Here is a 27,684-nt window from a genome sequence, read left to right as displayed (position 1 = left end):
GTGGCAGGCGCCTGTAGTCCTAGCTACTTGGAAGGCTGAGGCAGGAGAATCACTTGAACCCGGGAGGCAGAGGTTGCAGTGAGCTGAGATTGTGCCACTGTGCTCCAGCTTGGTGACAGAGTTGAGACTCTGTCTCAACAACAAAAAAATAGGTCTGGATCAATGTACACACTTTTCATAGCAGCTTCTAAAAGAGCCTGTTTCTTCTTACTGTTATGATTAGGCTATGTCTTTATCAGTTGCAATTATATTTTCTCTTGCCTTAGGCTAATTCCAGTACACCCTGGGTTTGGGAGCCTATGACACCTTGATTAGTTAAGTAGGAACATGTAGGGTTAGGGTTAAAGAATCTGAATCAGTGGTGGCTAATTTGAAGTGGAGGAGTGACTTATTTTAATTCAGTATTTATTGAACAGCCATGTTCTAGGAACTTTTGGGCTGTGTCAGTGAATAAGACAACAATCCCTGCCCACATGGGCTAATATTCTAAAGAGGGGAGACAGGCAACCAATCAGTAAATTGTCTAGTATGTTGAAAGATGGTGGTAAGTATTATGGAAACAAGGAAAGGGAGCAAGGATGGGGAGCGCAGGCTGGGGAGAGTTTGCATGAAACAAAATGGTTTTGGATGAAAAGTAGATTTTAAAATAGAAACATGTGAAATAGTAGGTAATTCCTATCTTCCCTGGGAAAAGAAGTGTTCTTTCTCTACCATACCCATAAGGGAATATTGTATCTCATTTTAGTCACCAAAGATAATTAGGGCTTTGCACTGTCAGTTGACTACTTTTACCTCAAACTGTTGGTCACTGGTACTAGTCTTATTGGAGGACTACCCGAGATGTATATAACGAAGTAATGCTCTGGTTCAGGTTGTCTAGACAACCCATGCTCCAGCCAGCTTGTCTCCAGATTCCTGGACTGCAAACCACTCTTTTCACTGAGAATGCTATTGCTCTTTTCAGGTCACCCTGAACGAACCTGCCTCGCCGATGAGTTCAAGTGTGATCGGGGGAGGTGCATCCCAAGCGAGTGGGTCTGTGATGGTGATAATGACTGTGGGGACATGAGTGATGAGGATGAAAGGCACCAGTGTCGTAAGTGAAGCTGATTAATTCCATTGCAGAGTCACATTCCAGGGAAATGCAGTAGAGTCGTTTTTCTGTGTTTGGAGAGTACGATCGATCGAAGATTTCTATTTAATTGAATGGACACTGATAGAATGTTACCTTTGTTTCTCCATGCTGGGAGTGTTTGATATCATCCACTTAAATGCTTCAGAGTAATGAAAAATGACTTTATGTTTACTTTCTTTCTCTTACATTTGGCTAATGGACAAAACATTTGTCCTACATTTCTAGGGCAAAAAACAAAAACAAAAACAAAAAAACAAAACAAAAAAACCCCACAAATACTTGGTTGGCTACTTTATTTTTTATTTTTTATTTTTTGAGACAAGGTCTTACTCTGTTGCCCAGGCCGGAGTGCAGTGGTGGGATCATGGCTCAGTGCAGTCTCCACCTTCCAGGCTCAAGCGATCCTCCCACTTCAGCCTCTCAAGTAGTTGGGATCATAGGCCCACCACCATGCCTGGCTGATGTTTTATATTTTTTTGCAGAGATGAGGTCTCGCTATATTGCCCAGGCTAGTCTCAAACTACTAGGCTCAAGCAATCCTCTTGCTTTGACCTCCCAAAGTGCTGGGATTACAAGCGTGAGCCACTGCACCCAGTGGTTGGCCACTCTTAATAGCAACCTTCACAGTATGACAATGGACTGCTTCTAGTTTCCTTCGTCACCTTAAAGCCATATGGAGGGAGGGGTGTTATGCCTCTTGAGTAGAAAATGGAACATCATTTTCATTACCAACAGGGTATGGAAGTCTTAGGTAGTCCAAGAATTAATCAGAATGTCTTTCTATGGTAGAGCAGTAGACTCAGTGACTCCCTGCTGCTTGCGTCTGATGGCACCCTCCTGTGTTGTGACTGTGGGGGCGGGTCACAACTCCACATTTACTCTATCCACCCTATCCACTGACATGGGTGGTTGACAGCTGCACATACATGGATTGTGGCACGTGCATTTCTCCCAGCTGTCTTTACCAACATCTCCTTCTTTCTTTTGTTTCCTATTCACCTGCAATGAGACTGGATAAAACACTTGTCCTTTCATTTTGTGGACACTAATGATTCGATGTCAGCATCTCATCTCTTTCCTCATAGCATCATGGTCTCTGACAACTCTGTTAACATATGCCTTTCCTCTCCACCTCAATACTGCTTGAGGTGGTAGCTATAATGTAGTTGAAAAAGCACCAAATTTGGAGGAGAAAGACCTAGGTTTGAAGCCCTGGCTCTTCACCTAGTTCTGTGACTTTGAGATATCCAGTTAATCATCTTGGGCTTTAGTTTTCTCATCTATACAACTGGTGTAAAAATACCTATCTCACATTGTGCTTGTGTGATTATACGTTGTAAACTAAAAAAAGTTACCAAAATACAAGGTTTCGTGTCCAATTAACAAAATGGTAGTGGTTTTCTGAAACCCTAAGGGAAAAAGTATGACCATTCTAATGTATTTTATGGAAAAATAAATGAGACGTTTTATTAGATTGATTTCTTTGAAAAAGCCAGGGTCCAAAGCAATTAAAATGGAACCTTTGGAGGTATTTGTATTATGATCTATTATTATAGTAGCAGTGTAATTTGTCTATGTGTTTTCCTCCCATTTCCTTTCATCCTTAGAATGGTAAGTGACATTAAAGCAAAGAGAATTAACTGCTGCACTGAGCTCTCATGCTTTCTGATTCTTGCGTGCTTTGGTTTCAGAGAATCAAAACTGCTCGGATTCCGAGTTTCTCTGTGTAAATGACAGACCTCCGGACAGGAGATGCATTCCCCAGGCTTGGGTCTGCGATGGCGATGTGGATTGTACTGATGGCTACGATGAGAATCAGAATTGCACCAGGAGAACTTGCTCTGAAAATGAATTCACCTGTGGTTACGGACTGTGTATCCCAGAGATATTCAGGTGAATTGAGGATTCAAAAGTTACCCAGCAAGCCTCAAATGTCCATGGGGGCTGGGCTCACTTACCTATTAGGCACAGTGACCACAGTGCCCAGGGCCCATGTTGCTTTTGGTGGCCTATGAAAATGTTTGGATTCCTTTTAAAATCAAGAAGAAAAAGACCCTTTTACATCAAAGAAAGTATTTTAATATATAATATTAACATATCTGGGTTTATACCAGTATTACTGCATTAAAATGAAAAGAAGTTAGATACTTAAATAAATTGTTGATACATAATATCACTAACAATTTAAAATTAAATACAATTTTTAATATTTTTATGGAGGAAGGAGCCCAACAAGGCAAAAATGCCTAGGGTCTGTTAAAGACAGAATCTGGCCTTGCAAAGAGGGCCGGGGAGATTAGTGGAGAGGGCTTGAGATAAGAATTCTTTTGAAGCTGGTGACCTGCTTAATTTTCCACTTGGAGTAGAGGCATTGGTATTACAAGAATGGTTTCACTCTCCTTTCTCTGCTGTAAGAAAAATAACAGCATAAGCATGGTGATAAATAGAGCTTGGCTGTTAGGCTCAGGGTCAAGGAGAGGCAGGTGGAGTGATAAATAGAGCTTGGCTCTTAGGCTCAGGGTCAAGGAGAGGCAGGTGGAGTGAACTGAGACAGTGTCTCCAACTAAGGATGCAGACATTGATCAATATCATGCAGGAGGGCTGGGAGGCCAGATTTTCTGATGCTGTTTTTGAGAGAAGTTGGAAATCTGGATTTTCATATAAAATAGTCTGATTTTAAAGCTGGAAGCAAATTTTAAAATTCTGAAAACATTGTGTGGGTCAAACAGATTCAGCTCACAGCCTGCTGGTTTGGGGGACCTCTCCTGCAATGTTCCATTGTTTGACTTCTTACCTCTCTCTCCAAATGGGCCTCTTCAAACAGTTCATATACATTCTTAACATTCCAACTTCTCGTCATCCCACTTAACAAATACTTGGATTATGGAAGGAAATGGAGAAGAAGAACAATTTGTAAGTTTCAATCCTGATTGACTAGGAGAATAGTAAGAACATTAGCAAAAGTAGGGGAGTCCAGAAAGGAGCTTGCTCAAGGTGGAAGGTGAGTTTGATATAGTAGGACTTCCTGAGGTGAAAGTATGTCTTAGGCATTTGGGCACAACTGGAGCCATGAAGAGGTACTGCTTGGGCCAAGGACTGTTAAGGGACACAGAGGCACATTGAGAGCAACAGGAATGGCCAGTTTACAGCATGCGAAGGAAGACAATGGGAAAGATACACTAAGTAGGCACAAGATCAGAGCAGCAGAGTCGCAGGGGCCATTGAATGGAGGGGTGGACAGCTAGCTCATCAACAGGCGCTAACGTACCACTGGAGTCCAGTGTGGTGTACGATTGTGTGTTTATTGTGGTGGTCCTGAGGAAGGAGGAGGAGGTGAAGGAGCAGGGACTCAGCAGTAATTTAACAAATGGATAAATGCTATCAAGAAAATATACTCTGTGCATGATTCATCCTCTGATGAGTGGACATTGCTGAGAGGTGGTAGTTTGTGAACTGGCAATCCAAAGACATTCAAGAGATGGAGCTGTCTTCTTTTGTATTGAAACTGCAGCAGAATATGCTTTGTTTGTATTTAAGTAATATGGATGTAAAGTGTAGATTTTTATTTTTTTCAGCTAAAGTGGATAATTCTTTGTCTATATTTTCTCCCTACTGCTCAAGAGTTCTATTGTGTTGCACTTCTATAGTTTTTCTGAATTTGGTAAATAGCTAGTAGCATTAGTCTTAGATGTAAATATTTTCTGAATACCTAGGCTTAGACTCTAGGCACAAGAACTGTAGCAGGTGTTGATTTTGATCAGACTCCAAGTTGTCTCCTTTATTCCTCCCATTCTGAGCTTTCAGGGTTCTTCCTTTATCATTACTATGACCTCACAGCACAGTAACATTTCCTCCCTCCCTTTCTTTCTTCCTCCCTTGTTCCTTCCTTCACTTTCTCTCGCTTTCTCTCTCTCTCTTTCTTTTTTTCTTGAGATTTCTGAATTTCCTTGAAAAGGGCTATAGTAGAAGAGAAAAAAAAATACTGTTTGTTTGAAAAATTGAGCTATCAGCTTCTAAATAAGTCCAAAATCTGTGTGTCTGGAGTAGCCTCCCCTAGGTGTGCTGTTAGTGTGCATCTCCTTGCTTGCTTGGCAGAAAATGTGCTGTCTGTTTTGTACAGTGGGACAGGAGATCATTTTTCCTATTGACTTTTTTTTCTTTTTTCTTGACTCATTACTGATGCTGCTGAAAAACATGGATGATAAGACTGAGGGGTGACAATTTGGTGGTGAGCGGGAATACTGACTTGCAATAGTGTCTGAAAGCTTGGTGATTTGCTTAGTGACTTGTTTTTCCTCATGCTTTGGATCTAAATTAGAGAAAGGAAAGCACTGGTGTTTTCAAGCCATTTGGAAATGTGTTAAATAGCTCCCGGGAGACCAAATGGAGCCGAGCCAGTCTGCCTTGACCACAGCTTTCTTCACAATTACATGCACACATTTTGCTGTAAATCATGTTGACAAGGCCCTGGGTTTATGGATGGCAGTGCTGGTTAGCAGGCCTGCTTATAGGTCAGTTGTAAAACTGACCACATTCACCGTTGTTGCCTTCACATCTTGTAATGCTCTATGTGCCACTCCTATGCTTTCTATGCTAAATTGTTCAAAACCATTAGCTTTGTTCATTCTTATCAAAGATTCCTTTATGCTTATGTGAGACCCCCTTTAGACATCATAACTTTTATGGGATCTTGGAGTAATATGGAGAAGAAAGGCCAGTTTGGCTCACAGAACTTCAGGAAACTATATTGTTATAATGATGCCTGCGTATCTTAGGTCTCGAGATAGCTTCTAGTACTACGGCATGCCTTCTTCCTTTGCCAGTGTGCCATACTAACCTACTAGCTTGCTTTCATTTACATCACCATGAAGACTCACATCTCATGATAGATGGCAGGAATGTAATGAAAGATGGAAGGAACAGGACTAACAATGTAAACGTTATTCCAGTGGGAAGATATGTGTTCTTAGAGGACACACCCAATAATATTATTTATAATATGTAGCACTCACCCTATGAGTATCCACTTGGGTATGGGCACTTTTATCATGTGATTACCCAGTACATTGCCAGTACCCACTGGCTATCTCATTATCTGTTGAACATAGATAGTGCCAGTGTTCATAAGCTGTCTCATAGATCTGATGTATGCCAAAATTACAAAAGTTGTATTTGATTAGTTTATCAACTAAGGAAAAAATGAATACAATTATTTTTAATAGCTATAGACCTCCTAATGGTCTATAGCTATTAAATGGTAGCATTTAATAGTAGCATTTCTAATGGTAGCAGCCAGCTCCTGAGGAAGTTGTATGGAATGCCAAATATTGGATTCTTCTGGAATTGGAATTGGGTAGATGAAGATGTTGGGGGAAAGGGGACCAAGGACACTGGTGATCTTTTTTTATTATTATTATACTTTAAGTTCTAGGGTACATGTGCACAACGTGCAGGTTTGTTACATATGTGTACATGTCCCATGTTGGTGGGACACTGGTGATGTTTTTAAAATGGTTGATCTGGCATTTAGGTAGATGGAGAAGGAAGCAAAGCTCCAAGTGCATAACAGTTGAGGTTTATTGTCAACCTCTCTAAAAGTGGTACTGGATCTCATGATACAGGTGTGACCGGCACAATGACTGTGGTGACTATAGTGATGAGAGGGGCTGCTTATACCAGACCTGCCAGCAGAATCAGTTTACCTGTCAGAACGGGCGCTGCATTAGTAAAACCTTCGTCTGTGATGAGGATAATGACTGTGGAGATGGATCTGATGAGCTGATGCACCTGTGCCACACCCCAGAACCCACGTGTCCGCCTCATGAGTTCAAGTGTGACAATGGGCGCTGCATCGAGATGATGAAACTCTGCAACCACCTGGATGACTGTTTGGACAACAGCGATGAGAAAGGCTGTGGTGAGTACAACAGAGGATTTGGGGGAAAGGATACAGGGGAGACTGAATATGGATTCTCAACCCTTTATGACTTAGACTTTCCAACCTGTCCTCTAACTACAAAGTTACCATAAAATCACTATTCCTGGTATAGCAAAAGGTACCAAGGTTTCTTGGCATATAAGATGGGGACACACATTTTTTTGGACCAATTCTTTACTTAGTCATTAGAACAGAAGATGGACAAATATTCAGGCCATCATTTAACATTGCCAAATAAGGTGCTCGAGAATGAAGAGAACCGTGTTGATTCTCTTTGAATCCCTGTGATGACTTTTTGCCTGAAGCATCCCTCTGCTAGGACTCCTTGGCCTGTTCTTCATTTTTGTCCTCAGGTAATTGAATGGGAGAGTTTAATATCCCTCTCACCCCAAACACCGCAAGTAAAGCAGTTGAGAATCCATAACATGGGTATTTTTTGCTTAGCACCATCTTGAACTTCATAATATTGGCAATTCATCCTGTTTGTGGTGTTTAATCCTGGTAATCATTGTTTCATGTATGTTGGTATTGTCTCTGTAATAACAATTTAAATACTTTGAGAGAGAGAGACCATATCATTTCATTTATTTTGTTTTCTTCTTTTCACTGGTTAATTGTCAGTACTCATTGAAAGCATTTGCTTAATTGACCCGGAAGTATATAATGTAGTTTTTGTCCTTATATGAAATATAAGATTTATATGAAGTAACATTAAAATTAAATGCTAGACAGAAACTGCTGTGGAAATGTAGAGAAGAGAATATCTAGGCATAATATTAAAAAAATCTGTGCAGCAAGCCACCATGGCATGTGTTTACCTGTTATAACAAACTTGTACATCCTGCACATGTACCCCTGAACTTAAAATAAAAGTTGAAGAAAAAAAAAATGAAAAAAATTTAAAAATCATCTAAAACTGGCTTTTGTTCTATTATAAGAGAAACTTCTACAAATTTCTACCAAAGTTTCAAAAACCATTTAATAATTAAGAAAAACATGTGCTATATTACACATTTATACAAAAATCATATGGAATTTTTTAATGTTTAGTCCTAATTCATATAGATTCCCATTGCATTTTAATTAATTTTACCTTACCTAAACTGTAAGAATTAAATCCTCAATAGTACATAATTGAAATTAAAATTTTTAGTTTGAAGAGGAAGTGATCTCATTAGGTCTCTTCCGAACCTATGAAACATTTGCTCTTAAAACTAGAAGGAGTCCTGGTGATCTTCTGTACCCTCTTCTCTTTGCAGATAATAAGACTGTAGCCCATAGACAGGAAATGAATTGTTTCGGGGGGTGCACGGTAAACTAGTGGCAGAGCTTGGTCTGATATTTGGATCATGGATTATGCAGTGCATGAAGTTTTAATCTATTGCTCCTTGATGAATAGAGAACTAATAAGAACATGTGCTCCTCCCTCTGTAGATCATTTTTGGGTGAGGTTGCCCACGTGTTACAGGACCAGCCAGAGGGACGTGTAGTGTTGTGTTGCACCTAGTGTTGAGCTCATGCCATCTCGTGAGAGGCAAATGTGTGTATCTCTTTGTGGTTCCGTGTTCAGTGCTGTCACACTGGAAGCCTGAGCTTGACCATGGTGTGAGCAGTCACACTGGAAGATGCTACAAATCAGAGCATTTAGAAAATTTTCCCTGAGCCCTGTTTGACCAGCACACTGGCCAGCCTCTTTTCTTCTCCTTTCTCATTTCTCCTCTATTAGTTGTTTAAACTGCTGATGAAGGAGTAAGTTGGTGAGGAAGTTGAAAAATAGTGACTTTTCAATAATCCATAGTATTTGGAAGTCTCTGTTGTCTGTCTTAGCATGGTTCATTAAGAATTGGCACTATTTAGTAGAATGTTGACTTTGAACCATTATAGTGAGTTGGTTGTTGATATTTTAGGATCTCTAAGAATTGCCTTTTACCTACAGGCGTTAATGAATGCCATGACCCTTCAATCAGTGGCTGTGATCACAACTGCACAGACACCTTAACCAGTTTCTATTGTTCCTGTCGTCCTGGTTACAAGCTTATGTCTGACAAGCGGACTTGTGTTGATATTGATGAATGCACAGAGACGCCTTTTGTCTGTAGCCAGAAGTGTGAGAATGTAATAGGCTCCTACATCTGTAAGTGTGCCCCAGGCTACCTCCGAGAACCAGATGGAAAGACCTGCCGGCAAAACAGTAACATCGAACCCTATCTCATTTTTAGCAACCGTTACTATTTGAGAAATCTAACTATAGATGGCTATTTTTACTCCCTCATCTTGGAAGGACTGGGCAATGTTGTGGCATTAGATTTTGACCGAGTAGAAAAGAGATTGTACTGGATTGATACACAGAGGCAAGTCATTGAGAGAATGTTTCTGAATAAGACAAACAAGGAGACGATCATAAACCACAGACTACCAGCTGCAGAAAGTCTGGCTGTAGAGTGGGTTTCCAGGTAAGAAAACACTGATGAGCTTTTTAAAAGTTAAAAATTAAAAAAATATTCTAACCATGTTTTCATGTTGATAGGAAATTAATTTTTCAACTTGGGTTAATATGCAGATACATTCAGTGTTTCTGCAGGTTTATTTTCTGCTTTGTATCTGATACTCAAATTACAGATACAGAAGAGAATATCTAATTATTTTAAAATTTATAATATCATTTTTATGGAAACAGGAATTGCAAGGGAAGAGAATTCACTGTTGCTGGCCGTTCACTTAACTGGAGATGATATGAAGGGACAATTCATGCATTCACCGGTGCATTCACAGTCGTCACTTCCTGAGTCCCTCCCGCATGCCCAGTGTGATGACAAGCAGCAGGGGTTTTGAGGGGATCAAGGCAGACATGGCCCTTGCTCTCCTGAGGTGCATAGGCTTGCTTACAATACTAGTCATTGGCCAGGAGCAGTGACTCACACCTGTAATCCCAGAACTTTGCGAGGCTGAGGTGAGAGGATCGCTTGAGCCCAGAAGCTCAAGACCAGCCTGGGCAATATGGCGAAACCTGTCTCTATGAAAAATGAAAAAATTAGCAAGGCATGGTGGTGTATGCCTGTAGTCCTGACTACTCATGAGGCTGAGGTAGGAGGATCCCTTAAGCCCAGGAGATGGAGGTTGCAGAGACCGAGAACATGCCATGGCACTCCAGCCTGAGTGACAGAGTGAGACCCTGTCTCAAAACAAAACAAAACAAAACAAAAAAACCAACCAATGCTAGTAATTCCCAGCATGGGCTGGTCATGAGAACTGGTGAATGGCTAACACGAGACTCTTGTTTTGAGATTGCCCTTCTGGAAACTGACAGGCTTTAAGGCAGGCCAGTGGTATTTTAACTAAACTACCAGATCAACCACACTTCTTAACATTTCTACTGAATATCAAATCTGTCAGATTCTTGGCAGCATAAACTAATTGGCCTTGTGGTCAATAGACATCAATCTGCAGGCACTTATGCTGTAAAGACTCTTGTTGCAGTCAACCCAGACCTCCAGAGGACTCTTCCCCACATCCTCCTATTTGACCCCCTTAAGGGTAAAGATCCTAAAGTGGGTGGGGAGAGTTGGCTTCCCAGTTCTCCCTGACCAGTAGCTGGCCTGACATAGGTGCTGAGTGCTTGCTGAATAATGAATGAAACATTGACTAAGCATTCCTATTGTATGTATCAGTTCCTGTTTCACATAACCTACATGTCAAAAAGTATAGTGATTAATGATTTCCAGGAACAGAATTGAACATGGTACTGTTCTTGTCACCATCCTTTGTTCCAGTGCAGAAAAAACAATATTTGAACTATAAGATATTGCCATTCAGCCCTCTCTCTGAGAAACTGCTAGAATGAAATTTCCCTCGGATTTCAGCTACTTTCCTCTCTATCAAGGTGTGTTCTTCATCAGAAGAGAATTAAATACATGTGAGGAAGATGCGCAAGAAAGTCTGGGTGAGGGTAGGGGAAACTTTTCTTGAAAGTCCAGGATGGTGCACAACCAGGATCAATGTTCCTGAAAAGACAAAGGCAGAACGGAGCCCAGTTATGTTTACTTTGGTAGGGGGCAGTTCTAAGATAGTAGCTACACTGAAATTAGCAACAAATTTTCTTCTCCAATATTAGTAAAGATTTCTCCTGTCAACATTAGGGTGTTTGGTTTCCAAAGCGCTTACATTTGATATAACTTTTTAAACCACCATTATGTACATTGCAAGATACTGTTGGCTCTCAGTTATCTTAATTTTTCCAGGAGTGGATATGGAATATCTTCTCCATGTTTTCTTGAGAAGAATCTGTTCACAGGGTGTCTTTTGACTGTGGAATAAAGAGAAATTAATGAAAAAACAGTAAGCTCAACAGAGTAGAGTGCCCTATGGGGTAGCCAGTCTACCAGGACTTGAATGGTAATAGCAACAGGAATAATAATACAACAAGAATAATAATAGCAACTCCTTCTAAGCCTGTTGTGATCTGAAATAATGTAATGTTTTAAAAAGTCCCTGGTCTAAGACCTGGCATTTAGCAAGTGTTCAATAATTAGCTACTATTATTGTCACTGTTCTTAGTGTCTAGTGATGGAATCCAAGGTTATAGCCATCTCATTCGTTAGGATTTAGTCATTTACCCAAGTGAATTAACTGGCAAGACTTGTACATATATGGATACTCGTTCCTTCTTGCTCAAGCCTGAAGCAATGCTACTATCATAACTATTCAGATATCCAGCATGAATGGATAAGGGCGTACTTATTGCAAAGAGGCATTCAGGTCTTTTGGAAGGGAAATCGTTCTCCTTCTGGTTGGAATTGGTTGTCGAATCCTAAATGACCTTCTCATTATAGGGGCATTTAACCCTTTGGAAGGTTATGGATACTATAAGACTCTGGTGAAAACCGTGGGCCCCTTTAGAAAGTACACAGATCCCCAAAGCTGGCTTCTCTGATTCTCGGTAAAGACCTTGGGTTAAGAACACTTACTTATAAGAAAAATAAATTGTATTGAATAAAAATGTATTTATAACAGAAATATCCTTGTGGTAGCAGTTTCTAATAGATCCTAATATGTTTCTAAAGCTTCTTAGGTTTGATTAAGTAAAACGTGTCACAGGTTAAGAAACTCATTTTGATAGCCTGTCTGACAGAGGCAGGGATGTCTCTTTATCCTAAGGGTGTCATAATCTTTATCTTAAGGATGTCATAATTCAGAGTTTCTCTGTGCAGTTTCAATGACACACTTAGACAAGTCTGTTTCCTTGACTCCACCATTTAAACTGTAATTCATGATTCTCACCTCTGCTTCCCTGTTCTGCTAAGCCTTTGCATTGCCTGGAGAGGGTGTCTTATGCTGCATGAGGAAATTAAAACCAGCCCTGTCGAATGAGGTGTGTCCCCAGTATTTTCTACATGACACCACCTTAAAGTGGGAATTATTGTATACAGTCTTGCACGCTTTTTTGCCTCACTGCAGGAATACCAACTTCCTATTTTCCCCTGCCCTCATCTGCCTGAAGAAAGGTGACTTCTAACAACTGTCTGTGATTCTCAGGTAGCTTGGATAGGAAACTGGGTGACTAAATATGTCCCATTTCACAAAGTGACTATATTGGTTAACTCCTGGCTCTCCATTTTAGAAAGCTCTACTGGTTGGATGCCCGCCTGGATGGCCTCTTTGTCTCTGACCTCAATGGTGGACACCGCCGCATGCTGGCCCAGCACTGTGTGGATGCCAACAACACCTTCTGCTTTGATAATCCCAGAGGACTTGCCCTTCACCCTCAATATGGGTATTGTCTCCCTGCAATCCTGGACTTTCCTTTCACCTCCTTATTCTGCCTCTGTTACCAAAAAGGCTGTTCATATAGCCATCTCAAGGCCAATGTCTTGCTGGGGTTTGTCTTCTGCTTTTCCTACTTGGTAAATCGTTTAGTATAATGAGTAGAAGCATGGCTTCTTCAAATCATCATCATCAGCTGTTCTGTTTTCTTTGCCCTGACACACTTTTGCACTTTTCAAGTCATGTATTTTGGCTGTGTGCAAAGAAAATTGTGGTTTCAGAAAACCAATTTCTTTACTGGACTCTCCATGTCAAAGCCACTGAAATTCAGTTAATTATGTTTATTTGTGAACATTTTCTGTACATTGTCCCCTTCCTTTTTCTTTTTTAGATTATTTGCTGTTAGCTCTCTTTCCTTTCTGAGGGGCTCTACAGAATGTAGACTCCATTTCTCTAAATGGAGAAAAGGTGTGTATTTTGGCTATTGACTTCTTTTGGCATCAGGGACTGACCTTTTGTGTTTGCCCTGACAGGTACATCTACTGGGCAGACTGGGGTCACCGCGCATACATTGGGAGAGTAGGCATGGATGGAACCAACAAGTCTGTGATTATCTCCACCAAGTTAGAGTGGCCTAATGGCATCACCATTGATTACACCAATGATCTACTCTACTGGGCAGATGCCCACTTGGGTTACATAGAGTACGTACATAGAAAAGCATAAAACAATTGTGTGACTGTTTATTTCAAACATCAGAGCTTGTGATTCCAGTCTATTAGTCCCCTGTATTGTCTAACTGACCTGTTTGTTGGAAGTCATTGGGAGGAAGTCACACTTCTAACTAAAACTGCTGAGCTCTATGGGATGGTGCAGTAAAAAGAGGGTGAACTTTTAAATCATATGGATCAGGGTTTATGACCTGGTGTTTTCACTTCTTATTGTTTTTTTTTTTTTTTTTCATCTAGAAAACAGAGCTAATAATCTCTCCCCATGGTAGTCAGCTCAGTGTGCAACTCATCTTAATTTTTTTGTCTCTTTACTTTGCTCTCCCCTATGAAATACATGATTAATAAATTTTAGTATTTGAGGAAAGGAAAAGAATGAAAGGATTTGGAAAACTTTCCCTAAAATATTTTGGCACATTTATGGTTAAGTGCAATGCAGTATTTTAGGTAGCAGTAGAGTCTGTTAACATTAATCCAATATGATAAGGCATTTACATCTTTCTGGTAATAGGATAATTGTTTTAAGTGTGTTAAATATACTGTTCAATAAAAATACTCATTGTAAAAAAGATGATATGCATTATTAAATAACAGTTAATCAAGAATACCCATATTGAGGGTTTAGTTTGAATATTGCTAGTTATAGCCTAGTTGGACCATAGTAATGTCTTCTGCATAAGCATTTATGGATAGTGATCCAGGAACAGCCTGTTGCATTCAAAAGCATGGAAATGCCATTCATTCAGTAGAGCTATTTCAAAGTTTTTTATTTTATTTTATTTTTAAAAATTCCTTTCTTCTGTTATGTTTATTTTGCTGCCAAAGTCAGTGTAGAAAAGTTTGGAGTTCTCTAACACCGTATTCCCTTGGGACATGCCACTGAAAAAGAAGGAATACCTGGCACACATGCTAGTGCTCTTTCTTCCTGTGCTCATGGCAGGCATAATTAATCAATTCCAGAACTTTCTCTTGAACTGGTTCATTTGCTACACTAAGGTAGCCCTTAGCGTTCTCATTGCAGAATTTACTGTAGCAGATATTAACTCACTCTTAGGGTAGAGATTAACTTTAATTAGAAGCAGTGAAATATTATTTCTAGTTTACTTATACCATTTTGATGTGATATACTGATGGTAATACTCTTAGCCCTTCTCACAGTGTGTGTATCCTCTCTTACAAGGCACATCAGAGAGCTGAGTTAGCTTTCCATGCAATCCTATATTGAATTAGTAGAAGCATCAGGATGTTCAAAGAAGCTTCAATGATTTTCTAACTGACTTCTATTGTTCTTTGGATCCTATAGATTATTCTTGGTTTTGAAAGCTTAGTAGGTTTCACTCAGCGTACCTTTAGACAGTGTTTCCAGGAGCATTAGAGACGAAAAAAGGAATTTTCTTTTCTTTTTTTTTTTTTTTTTGAGACGGAGTCTCGCTCTGTCACCCAGGCGGGAGTGCAGTGGCCAGATCGCAGCTCACTGCAAGCTCCGCCTCCCGGGTTCACACCATTCTCCTGCCTCAGCCTCCCGAGTAGCTGGGACTATAGGCGCCCGCCACCTTGCCCGGCTAGTTTGTTGTATTTTTTTTAGTAGAGACAGGGTTTCACCATGTTAGCCAGGATGGTCTCGATCTCCTGACCTTGTGATCCGCCCGTCTCGGCCTCCCAAAGTGCTGGGATTACAGGCTTGAGCCACCATGCCCGGCCAAAAAAAGGAATTTTCTAGTTGTACAATATTCTGTTCACTTTTTGATACAATCTAATATAGATTATTTGTGTAGATGGATTATAAAATTTAGGCAGTAGATTTCAGTCTAAAAGTCAAATCATAATATGAGACACTGTGATCTGGGAATAAAGGAAACTTTAATATTCATGAGCCATGTTAAATTGGTTACCTCTTGGAGAGGTAGCAATGCCTGTGTTCAGAAATGTATTTCATAGACACATAAAGCAATAGATTTTTATAGAGCATCCAATTGATTCCTTGTACATCTTGGGATGCACCAACACATCACTGGAGCTGTGCCTGTAGTTCTACTCTTACTTTTTTTTTTTTTTAGATGGAGATTCACTCTTGTTGCCCAGGCTGGAGTGCAATGGCATGATCTGACCTTGCTGCAACCTCTGCCTCCTGGGTTCAAGCAATTCTCCTGCCTCAGCCTCCCGAGGAGCTGGTATTACAGGCATGCACCACCATGCCTGGCTAATTTTGTATTTTTAGTAGAGACAGGGTTTCTCCAGGTTTGTCAGGCTGATCTCGAACTCCCGACCTCAGGTGATCTGCCTGCCTCAGCCTCCCAAAGTACTGGGATGACAGGCATCAGCCACCACGCATGGCCATGTAGTTCTACTCTTGACAAAAAATGCTCATAGAGGTATCTGAGGTCTCTCTACAGAGATTACAAAGGAACTGAAAGGGAAGGTCTCAGGACTACTTTCTGGTCTATGATTTTTTTAAAAAACAGATGGTGGCTAGGTGCAGTGGCTCACACTTATAGTCCCCACACTTTGGGAGGCTGAGCAGGGCAGATTGCGTGAACTCAGGAGTTCAACACCAGCTGGGCAGCATGACAAAACCCTGTCTCTACAAAAATTACAAAAATTAGCTGGATGTGATGGCACCTGCCTGTAGTCCCAGCTACCCAGGAGGCTGAGGTAGGAGGATCACTTGAACCCAGGAGGAGGAGGTTGCAGGGAGCCAACATTGTGCCACTACACTCCAGCTTGGGCAACAGAATGAGACTGTCTCTAAATAAATAAATAAATAAATAAATAAATAAATAAGATTTTGACTGATTTCTGGTCATTTACCTGCATCCTTATCAACAGAGGTCAAGCACATCTTCCAGTTTTCCTATGGCTTCTGTAAGTTACCATAAATTATATTTTAGGAAATATTTTTAACATTGCGTGGCTAACATTATCAGGTTTCTTAGTTGATAGCTTGTTCTATCTCCTGTTTGAATTTTCGGATATGTTCCAAATTTTTAAAATATTAAATTGTCACTATTTTAGAAATGATTTCTCATATAGACCCGTAGTAATGAAAGCCCTTGGAACTGAGAGGACTTGGGAATTTGGCTGTGGATCCTCTGTAATATATTGAAATCAGAGAACCTTCTCTGGAGGTTTGTTCATCTGGAAAAGTATTCGCTAATGGTGCCGTGGCACGATTAATAATAAATGTCCTGCTGGTGTTTGCAAAGTTAACCCTGCAGGCCTTTAAGTTGTGTTCCCCTCCGGTTATACTGAGAACCTAACTATCTCCTAGAATAGCGTCCCCTCCGGAATGTTAATGAGACGGTAGAATTCCAGTACAGTATTGCTATCTTCTGATTTCTTCCAATGGTGTTGGAAGAAACAAGAATGGTGTTCACCCCAGGATATCAAAAGGGTGCTTAATGAGGAACATCAACATAAGAGGCCGTAAACCTACAATAGCTATACCAGCTTCATCTGCAGGAAAGCAGCTGTGGTTAGGAATTAGTGATTATTTAAACTCCTGACACTATTCCTATTTTGTTAAGCATTGCCTTTTCACTTCTACATCTTTTGTTCAATTCAAATAAATCCTTTAAGTTTAGTTTTTGTTTTAATTAAAGACTAGGAGTTTTGAGGATCTGAACTTACGTTATCTCTAGGAGGTAGAATTTTGTTGATTTGTGAATTCGTTTATCCTGCAAGACATTAGAGGCAAAGGATTACCTTCATCACGTAACTGCTTCTGCTTTTACTGCTGCAGGTACTCTGATTTGGAGGGCCACCGTCGACACACAGTGTATGATGGGACACTGCCTCACCCCTTCGCTATTACCATTTTTGAAGATACTATTTATTGGACAGATTGGAATACAAGGACAGTGGAAAAGGGAAACAAATATGATGGATCAAATAGACAGACACTGGTGAACACAACACACAGACCGTTTGACATCCATGTTTACCATCCGTATAGGCAGCCCATTGGTGAGTAGGTGACTGAGGGGTTTGGCATGGTTGCCTTGGGTTATGTGCATGTCATGATTGTCTTTAAGCATTAACTTTATGATTTACAAAGAGTTTGTGGTTACTTGTTAGTGTTTTCTTCAAAGCATACGCTGAAAGTTGACAGTAGGCAAATATCTTGAGAGTTTATCCCTCTTCCCTGGAAAGACTACCTAGAACTCTTCTTTTTCTTAAAACTCGCTAAATTCTTCAAGATCATCTTTTTTTTCCTTTGTTTTTGATAAGATTTAACAGTTATTATGGTTCTATGTTTATTTTTTCTATTTCTATGGGAGGACTGATGTACTTTAAAGGAATTAAAAATATGACATTTCAGCCCTAAATACTAAATACTAAATAAATGCATATAATATTGTGTATAAAATAGATATTATTCTTATCTTCTAGAAGATAATGTCAAGAACAGTGCATTTTAGTGTTTTTTAAGTAAGAGAACTTGTTTTTATCGGATTGTAAACTTATATCCCTTTTTACGCAATTAAAGCAACTTTATGATTTAGAGATAATCTAGTAAAGGTCTGGAGTATATTTTGGGGATAGACTGGTTTTTGTGGGTCTGCTTTGTTGTGATGTCTTGCTAAAACATATGATAAACTTGGAATTAAGGAAAAATGAGAATTAGCAAAATAAAGAAATTTAGTTATTTCTTTCTGGAAGTTAATGTTCTTCATATAATTTTTATTAGAAGTTCAAGTAAATATTCATCTCAAAGTGGTGACCTGGAAAATTAGTAAAGATGATGCTCAGTTTATTCACCCACGTTATTTTTGGCCAAACTTCTGTTACCTATGTACTTAGAATGAGGGAATGAATATAGCACTGTTGGAAATTAAAACTTTAACCTAGGTCTAGGCAAATGAATATAAGCTAAGGTTACTGCCTGCTGTCCCAGGACTTGGAGAACACAATTTTCTAGTCAGAAACACCAGTGGGTATAGCTCACTTCTGGTAGCATATAAATGAGCTTTCTTAAAGCACATGGTTGTTGCTTGTATAACTCTATCATCCGTTTTATTTAAGAACTTTTGGGAAAATCATAAATCTACGATAGTTGGGTTTTTTTAATTCTCTAAGAGGTGGTAAGTTTAATGTCAGGATGTGTAATCAGCTAATCTGTGCTTGATGTTCTCTTTAAGCAAATGAACATATATTTTCTTCCTTTTCCACTAGTGAGCAATCCCTGTGGTACCAACAATGGTGGCTGTTCTCATCTCTGCCTCATCAAACCAGGAGGAAAAGGGTTCACTTGCGAATGTCCAGATGACTTCCGCACCCTTCAGCTGAGTGGCAGCACCTACTGCATGCCCATGTGTTCCAGCACCCAGTTCCTGTGCGCTAACAATGAAAAGTAAGGCTCTCTTTCCCCTCTCCCCAGTGCCTCTCTAGCCCTTGTACAGACATTGACCTTCAAGGCTCCAAGGGATGGGAGTTTTCTAATGAGACAAGATTTTGGTTAATTCACTTGGTTTATGTGGAACACAGCAAGACTCTCAGCCTCCAACTTCAGATAATATTTTCCATGAATAGAAGGAGCTTGCTAACCAAACTGTTATGCCTATATATGCAAACTTTCATAGAAAGGAAGCAAGCCATGTATTTCTCATTTTTAATTGTCCTGAGTGTTGGAGCCAGAGTGTATATAAGTACATACTGAAAAATAGTCCCCAGAAGTAATAGAATTTCACTGTCTTTTCCATGCCTATGCCAGCCTAGCTCCTTAGCTGCCTATGCCAGGGGAACTAGGGTTACACATTCAAATCCATTTTTGATCATTTGTGTTTGCTATGAAACATGGCCACAGATTATTTCCTTAACAATGTCCACAGGCCATTGATGACTAGGGGACCTGAGTTAGAGAGTGGCATGGAGAGAGGCATCAAAGCAGATCATAGCATCTAAGATGCAGCGGTAGACGATTGTAGTGATTGAATAAGATATCTGAGATTAAGAATCTAGCATACATTTATTGTGAGAAAGACCCTCAGCAGTTGTTTTTTTTTTCCCTCCAACTTCCCAAACAATACTTTTACATCACCCTGGCAAACAATCTGAAGCAATCACTGCTCCTAGAACACACCTCAAAACATACACTCTGTATTTATTTATTGTTTTTTGTGGAAGGAATTTATTCATCATATTTAAAGCACATTTTCAGTTTGTATTTGGATCTTAAGAAATCTGTTCTATCTTGCCAAGTTATGTTTTCTCAGAAAATACACCATTGTAACTGAGATTTAATTGATCCTCTTCTGGGACCACGAGAGAACTCATACATGTCATTTCTTGGAATTCAGTGTTGACTCCTTCTCTCCAGATAACTGTTGCCGCTGGTGGTTTGCTAAAGAAGTGCTGTATGTTCTCTGTGCAGGTGCATTCCTATCTGGTGGAAATGTGATGGACAGAAAGACTGCTCAGATGGCTCTGATGAACTGGCCCTTTGCCCGCAGCGCTTCTGCCGACTAGGACAATTCCAGTGCAATGACGGCAACTGCACCAGCCCACAGACTTTATGCAATGCTCACCAAAATTGCCCTGATGGGTCTGATGAAGACCGTCTTCTTTGTGGTGTGTTGAATTGCTTTATGCCTCTTTTCCCCACTTCTTTGTTGATTGTATAATTGTATACAATCATGATTCTGTGGGTATTTCCTGAATATCATGAATTAAAAACCAGTTCAAAGTCCTAGAAGGAAACTCAGGCTCCACCCTTTTTCTATTCTTATGAAGTGTTTTTTTTTCTTTTTAAGAAATCTTAAGGTTTTTACAAGGCAAATGGTTGAAGTAGATAATCAGTTGTCTCTACTGGTGGCTCTTCACCATGTGCTAGGCATTGAATCCCCTTTGAGAGTTAACATTGAGGAGGAAATGAGAGGTTTCCACCCCCATTTTTAACAGGGACCCTCAGTTGTCATATTTATTTACCTTTCCATTTAAAAGGCAAAAAAAAAAAAAAAAAAAAAAAAAAGACTGAGCACAGCAGCTCATGCCTGTAATCCCAACAGTTTGGGAGGCTGAGGCAGGTCGATCGCTTGAGCCCAGGAGTTCAAGACCAGCCTAGGCAACATGGCAAAAGCCTGTTTCTACAAAAAATACAAAAAATTAGCCTGGCATGATGGCATGTGCCTGTAATCTCAGCTACTTGGGAGGCTGCAGTAGAAGAATAGCTTGATCCTGGGAGGTCGAGGCTGCAGTGAGCCGAGATCATGCCACTGTACTCAAGCCTGGGTGACAGAGCAAGAAGACCTGGTCTCGAGAAAAATAAATAAATAATCAAATAGGCAAAAAATAAAATTCCCCCAAACTAAAAACAACACATCAATAGCAGTAACAAACACAAAGTTTGAAGACTATTTTCCAGTATAATAGGGACTGAGGAAGGTATGCTTAACAGATCAGGGCATTCAGTTCTTATCTCTTAAGTCTTTATGCAATAAAAAGATGTTTAAGAATTTGGGAGACAGTAATAGTCAAAAGAAGAAGTGCTCCATGTAGTAGTACTGATTGATAACTACATTTGGAAATAAGTCCTCTAAAAAGAAATCATGATCCTGCTATCCAGGATTCACTGATGTCAGTTAGGAGCTTTCATTCTTGATGCCTTCCAAGCTGATAACCAAATGTCCCTGCTCTCAGAGAATCACCACTGTGACTCCAATGAATGGCAGTGCGCCAACAAACGTTGCATCCCAGAATCCTGGCAATGTGACACGTTTAACGACTGTGAGGATAATTCAGATGAAGACAGTTCGCACTGTGCTAGCAGGACCTGCCAGCCGGGCCAGTTTCGGTGTGCTAATGGCCGCTGCATCCCGCAGGCCTGGAAGTGCGATGTGGATAATGATTGTGGAGACCACTCGGATGAGCCTATTGAAGAATGCAGTAAGTTCCTACGGGAGGGCCAAGGCTTGACCAGAGCAGGGAGACATGAGGAAACTTCCATGGGGACTGAGAGAGGACATGGAGCTTTCTTTTTCAGCCCGATGGGATGCTCTGCCTTGGCACTCCCTGCAAACTCTGGCACTGAAAGGCAGGGTATAGCTATATGACTTGCAGGTGGAACCAGACGCTGTTTCTCAAGTGGCTAATACCTCTTTTTGATACATAGAATGTCTAACCAACCAGAATATGATACCAAGAACTTACATGTTGTATATCTACTGCTTTCTCACTTGGGCCACAGAGAAATGTTATGAGGTAGGGAAGGTGGGTGTGAACCAATTCCATTTTACAGATGAGGAAACTAAGGTTCACATTAAGTGGATGGTCACATTACTGTTTAGTGTCAGACTTAACACTTCAACCCAGGTTTTTAACTTCAAACCCTGTTCTTCCCCAACCCAACCCACAAAATTATACTGTAAAACAAATGAGTGGTGCTGAGATAGTGAGAAACTTGGAACTATTTTTCTGTTCATGGTGAACAGATCACATCTAAAGCAGACACACAATGCCAGAGTCAGTTTTCTTGGTAACATGGTCATTGTTACTCCTCAGTACCACAGCCTTAATGTGACAATGGAAAGGTGCTTTCTTGTACCTTCAGTTCTGACTTTGATGCCTCCTCCCTTTTCAGTGAGCTCTGCCCATCTCTGTGACAACTTCACAGAATTCAGCTGCAAAACAAATTACCGCTGCATCCCAAAGTGGGCCGTGTGCAATGGTGTAGACGACTGCAGGGACAACAGTGATGAGCAAGGCTGTGGTAGGAGGGGCTGCAGGGGAGTGGAGGGAGGGACAAGCAAGTCCACATGTCATGCGCCATTTATTAGATGAGAGATGAGAGTGTATTTTCCATAGCATTTTTTCTTTGTTTACCTCTGTAAAAAAAAATGGTTGATTCTTCGAATGACATGTTACATTTGGTAGCATTTTGCAGGATTACCGGGAGTATTGAATTTATAGCATTTTAAATCATGCTGTCATTGAGGAAGACATTATTAAGATGTTAGAAACTTCCGTAATTTCTTCCAGATGTAGAATTCTTACTCACACTTGGCAAGTTTAAATTGTTTCTCTAATTTTATAAATTGGTTGAAATTGGTAGAAAGGGGTTACAGAAAAGACTTGGTATCTCTCTCTAAAAAGGATATTTCCAAATTAGGATATTTCTGATTTGGGGATTTTCATATTCTGAATGTCTCTCTGATTTTCCCTGTTATCTATTGGACATCTGTAGTCCCTCTGGTAACATGGGAAAGTCAGATAAATTAATGGAATTTGTCAAGATTAGTCATAGTCTAACTTGAAACCAAAGCATCTGTGAGTATGTGTGTTGGGTTTAGTTGGAAGAGAAGTAAAGAATATACTAAATCCTTTTAAGGACACTGAGTCCAATTGACTGAAGATAATATGATCAAAATATTTATTTATTGTGGCATCATTTTAGCCTCCCATACCAGGTCTTCGTTGCAAATTACAAACCACATACCATTTCATTCTTTGCACGGTTTCTACCAAAGGGAATGGATTGAGTTTCAAGCGGTAGGATAGGTTCAGGGTAGCTAAAAGAGAGAATATTGACCATGAATGTTGCTGGCATTCCTCTCTTTGGGAGCTTCAAGAGTGTGCTAATACAATTCTCAGACTGTCTCACAAGGAAGCCGATACTACTTTGTGCATTTCTCTGCCAATGGTTTATGAAGTCTTTGCAATGACTGCTTTGCAGAGGAGAGGACATGCCATCCTGTGGGGGATTTCCGCTGTAAAAATCACCACTGCATCCCTCTTCGTTGGCAGTGTGATGGGCAAAATGACTGTGGAGATAACTCAGATGAGGAAAACTGTGGTGAGTGTTCACAGTCCTATGATCCTTATGTGCCACCAGAGCTGTGAGGTTTGCTTTTTGTCCATAATTCAACTGTCCATGTCATTGATCCTCAATGGGTAGGATATCAAGCTGTCTGATCTCTTTCTTTCTGCTGGTCAGTACATTTCTACTTTCTCTTCCACTAGAGACATAAGCATCTTCTCCTTCTGAGGTTTTTCAAATCAAGCTTTTGGATGAAGGTATTTACCGAAGTATATCTTTTCTGTGTCGAATTTATTCACACCCAACTTTTTTTTCCCAAAAGAAGTTGTGGTGACTTATGATAAAGGAAAAATATAACAAGATAAATAGAATAGAAATAGAAAACCAGGACCAGAGAAGTAGAGAGAGGAAAGGTACTAACCCAGAGACACTGCTTCCTAAGCTCTTTCCCCAAAATGGCCTTCACAGGAGAGGAGAGAGAACTTGTGTTTGCGTTATTACAATTCCTAGAATAGCCGACTGTTTTAGGAGGGCTAATAGTTAAATAACAGGACAAGTTTTAGTTTCTCCCAGTTGAAGGTATTGACTACAAGGCATTGAATAGGGAGGTTGAGGAAACGAAGTCAAGAGGCTGAGATCATATCAAACTAGATGGTCAGAACACACTCATTGTATGTTCTGAAAACAAGCTTAATGAAGCCCTGCCCAGAATGTATATCACTGACTCATGATATGCATCAATTTCTTATTGACTAATGAAATACATTCTAATGTTATTTATCTTTTGGAAGAAAGAAGTGATCACCACTTGCCATAGGCAATGAGAGATTTAGGAAGCTGACTACATCTGCAAATGTCAATTAGCTAAAAACTTACACAAAAGGGTAATCCAATTGGCATTTTGTCTTTTATTAATAAAAGTTCATGTTGAATCCTATAAGACGTTATCTAGAGTTTCATGAAATAAAAAAAAATTAAGATAAAATCAAGTTGGGCATGGTGGAACACACCTGTAGTTCCAGTTACGCAGGAGCCTTAGCTGGGAGGATTACTTTAGTCCAGGAGTTCAAAGCCAGCCTGGGCAATGTTGAAAGACCCTGTTTCAAAAAAAAAAAAAAAGAGAGAGCAAGCAAGAGAGATAAAAAAATCACCTTTGGACAAACTTCTTAATAAAGGCCATTCTTTACAGACTCAAAATTAAGGTGAAAGGTCTAGTTTTGGAGGGTGAATGATTTGCCCAAGCACACCTCTGGGGCTTGGGACACAGGAGGGCGCTGGGCACCCGGGCACTTTGGCCAGCTCACATGATGTCTCCTGTGTGTGATTCCTGGTGCACACTCATGGCCAGGTGCCTTTCCTTTCCAGCGCCCCGGGAGTGCACGGAGAGCGAGTTTCGATGTGTCAATCAGCAGTGCATTCCCTCACGATGGATCTGTGACCATTACAATGACTGTGGGGACAACTCAGATGAACGTGACTGTGGTAACTGTCATTTGAGAAGCTTACCATGGAATTTTGTACTGTGACCGTGTAGGGGCTTCACATTAGTGTTTATAAGGCTTTTAGAGGAAAATGATTTTAGTATATGTATAATATATAAACCTTAGCATAACACAGTATCTTCTGCTCTGTATTTTCTATGCATTATTCTTAACTCATAGCAGTCTAGATCAGTCATAATAGAGGAAAATAGCAAGGAATTAAAAAATTTAATTTTAATATCAACCCGTCTTAGGAGTAGATTTTAATCTGCATTAGCCTTGTGAACAAAGACGTTGATCTTGCTACTACTATTCCACCGAAAGTCACCTTAAGGAATATACATGTACTACTATGACTGTCTTGTGTAGAGGTCAGATCGTTGAGAAAGGAATCCTAAACCCAAAGTAATTTTTATAGCTCTTTACTGATTTGGTGTTGGGTCTTAGGAAAATTAGAAAACATTGAAAATTGGAGAATTCTGATTTCTGAGGAAAAGCTTAAGAGCTGGAGATTATTTAATAGAAGGGAGCTAGGTACTTCCATCTCCGTATGTTGAGTGGGGAAAGTGTGAGTTTTGAGAGTGTATTAATATGCTAATCACAAGTTGTGGGTTTGCTGTGAGCCAGTCACAGGGTGTAGATAGGAATGTGATGGAGTACCCACTGTACTCCAGGTACCTGATCTCTGCCTGATAATGACAAGGCCTTCTCAGAATGACAATCTTTTCTCTTCAGAGATGAGGACCTGCCATCCTGAATATTTTCAGTGTACAAGTGGACATTGTGTACCCAGTGCATTGAAATGTGATGGAACCGCTGACTGTTTGGATGCCTCTGATGAAGCTGATTGTCGTAAGTCCCTAGACACATATGTAGTACTGTTTACCTGAGAGTATGAATATGATAGTTTAGACATCAGTCAGCTACCACTTCTTACATTAAAAGGCCATAGGTATTGTCTCTTCAGCATGCACTGTTAATGATCAGTTCACCTAAGTTCTAAGTCATCATAATCATATATTTCACAATGGCCGTTCAAGTGCATTTCTTTGCTATTTTTTTTTTTTTGGATTTTTAAAATTTATTTATTTTTATTATTATACTTTAAGTTCTAGGGTACATGTGCATAACATGCAGGTTTGTTACATATGTATACTTGTGCCATGTTGGTGTGCTGCACCCATCAACTCGCCAGCACCCATCAATTTGTCATGTATATCAGGTATAACTCCCAATGCAAGCCCTCCCCTCTCCCCCCTCCCCACGACAGGCCCCGGTGTGTGATGTTCCCCTTCCCGAGTCCAAGTGATCTCATTGTTCAGTTCCCACCTATGAGTGAGAACATGCGGTGTTTGGTTTTCTGTTCTTGTGATAGTTGCTAAGAATGATGGTTTCCGGCTGCATCCATGTCCCTACAAAGGACGCAAACTCATCCTTTTTTATGGCTGCATAGTATTCCATGGTGTATATGTGCCACATTTTCTTAATCCAGTCTGTCACTGATGGACATTTGGGTTGATTCCAAGTCTTTGCTATTGTGAATAGTGCCGCAGTAAACATACGTGTGCATGTGTCTTTATAGCAGCATGATTTATAATCCTTTGGGTATATACCCAGTAGTGGGATGGCTGGGTCATATGGTATATCTAGTTCTAGATCCTTGAGGAATCGCCATACTGTTTTCCATAATGGTTGAACGAGTTTGCAATCCCACCAGCAGTGTAAAAGTGTTCCTATTTCTCCACATCCTCTCTAGCACCTGTTGTTTCCTGACTTTTTAATGATTGCCATTCTAACTGGTGTAAGATGGTATCTCATTGTGGTTTTGATTTGCTGGCGAGTGATGATGAGCATTTTTTCATGTGTCTGTTGGCTGTATGAATGTCTTCTTTTGAGAAATGTCTGTTCGTATCCTTTGCCCACTTTTTGATGGGGTTGTTTGTTTTTTTCTTGTATATTTGTTTGAGTTCTTTGTAGATTCTGGATATTAGCCCTTTGTCAGATGAGTAGATTGCAAAAATTTTCTCCCATTCTGTAGGTTGCCTGTTCACTCTGATGGTAGTTTCTTTTGCTGTGCAGAAGCTCTTTAGTTTAATTAGATCCCACTTGTCAATTTTGGCTTTTGCTGCCGTTGCTTTTGGGTGTTTTAGACATGAAGTCCTTGCCCATGCCTATGTCCTGAATGGTACTACCTAGGTTTTCTTCTAGGGTTTTGATGGTATTAGGTCTAACATTTAAGTCTCTAATCCATCTTGAATTAATCTTCGTATAAGGAGTAAGGAAAGGATCCAGTTTCAGCTTTCTACTTATGGCTAGCCAATTTTCCCAGCACCATTTATTAAATAGGAAATCCTTTCCCCATTTCTTGTTTCTCTCAGGTTTGTCAAAGATCAGATGGCTGTAGATGTGTGGTATTATTTCTGAGGACTCTGTTCTGTTCCATTGGTCTATATCTCTGTTTTGGTACCAGTACCATGCTGTTTTGGTTACGGTAGCCTTGTAGTATAGTTTGAAGTCAGGTAGCGTGATGCCTCCAGCTTTGTTCTTTTGACTTAGGATTATCTTGGCAATGCAGGCTCTTTTTTGGTTCCATATGAACTTTAAAGCAGTTTTTTCCAATTCTGTGAAGAAACTCATTGGTAGCTTGATGGGGATGGCATTGAATCTATAAATAACCTTGGGCAGTATGGCCATTTTCACGATATTGATTCTTCCTATCCATGAGCATGGTATGTTCTTCCATTTGTTTGTGTCCTCTTTGATTTCACTGAGCAGTGGTTTGTAGTTCTCCTTGAAGAGGTCCTTTACATCCCTTGTAAGTTGGATTCCTAGGTATTTTATTCTCTTTGAAGCAATTGTGAATGGAAGTTCATTCCTGATTTGGCTCTCTG

The 27,684-nt window shown here is 40.1% G+C and overlaps 1 protein-coding gene across 1 annotated transcript in view; it reads left to right on the top strand.

Annotated features, from left to right (window-relative positions):
• LRP2 (LDL receptor related protein 2) overlaps window positions 1–27,684 on the top strand; it is a 219,547-nt gene that overhangs the window by 149,983 nt on the left and 41,880 nt on the right. Inside the window, exons 47-60 of the mRNA XM_023189698.3 lie at window positions 965–1,096; window positions 2,827–3,028; window positions 6,757–7,052; window positions 9,010–9,526; window positions 12,691–12,843; window positions 13,367–13,537; window positions 17,301–17,524; window positions 18,734–18,911; window positions 19,932–20,128; window positions 21,197–21,442; window positions 22,137–22,265; window positions 23,229–23,348; window positions 24,678–24,794; window positions 25,529–25,645. Of these exons, the coding sequence (XP_023045466.2) occupies window positions 965–1,096; window positions 2,827–3,028; window positions 6,757–7,052; window positions 9,010–9,526; window positions 12,691–12,843; window positions 13,367–13,537; window positions 17,301–17,524; window positions 18,734–18,911; window positions 19,932–20,128; window positions 21,197–21,442; window positions 22,137–22,265; window positions 23,229–23,348; window positions 24,678–24,794; window positions 25,529–25,645 (2,799 nt within the window). The remainder of the gene's footprint in view (window positions 1–964; window positions 1,097–2,826; window positions 3,029–6,756; window positions 7,053–9,009; window positions 9,527–12,690; window positions 12,844–13,366; window positions 13,538–17,300; window positions 17,525–18,733; window positions 18,912–19,931; window positions 20,129–21,196; window positions 21,443–22,136; window positions 22,266–23,228; window positions 23,349–24,677; window positions 24,795–25,528; window positions 25,646–27,684) is intronic.

Source organism: Piliocolobus tephrosceles, chromosome 11 (assembly GCF_002776525.5).
Source record: "Piliocolobus tephrosceles isolate RC106 chromosome 11, ASM277652v3, whole genome shotgun sequence".
Lineage (NCBI taxonomy): Eukaryota > Metazoa > Chordata > Mammalia > Primates > Cercopithecidae > Piliocolobus > Piliocolobus tephrosceles.
The sequence above is the reverse complement of the archived record's forward strand: the minus strand, read 5'-3'. Positions and strand labels throughout refer to the sequence as shown.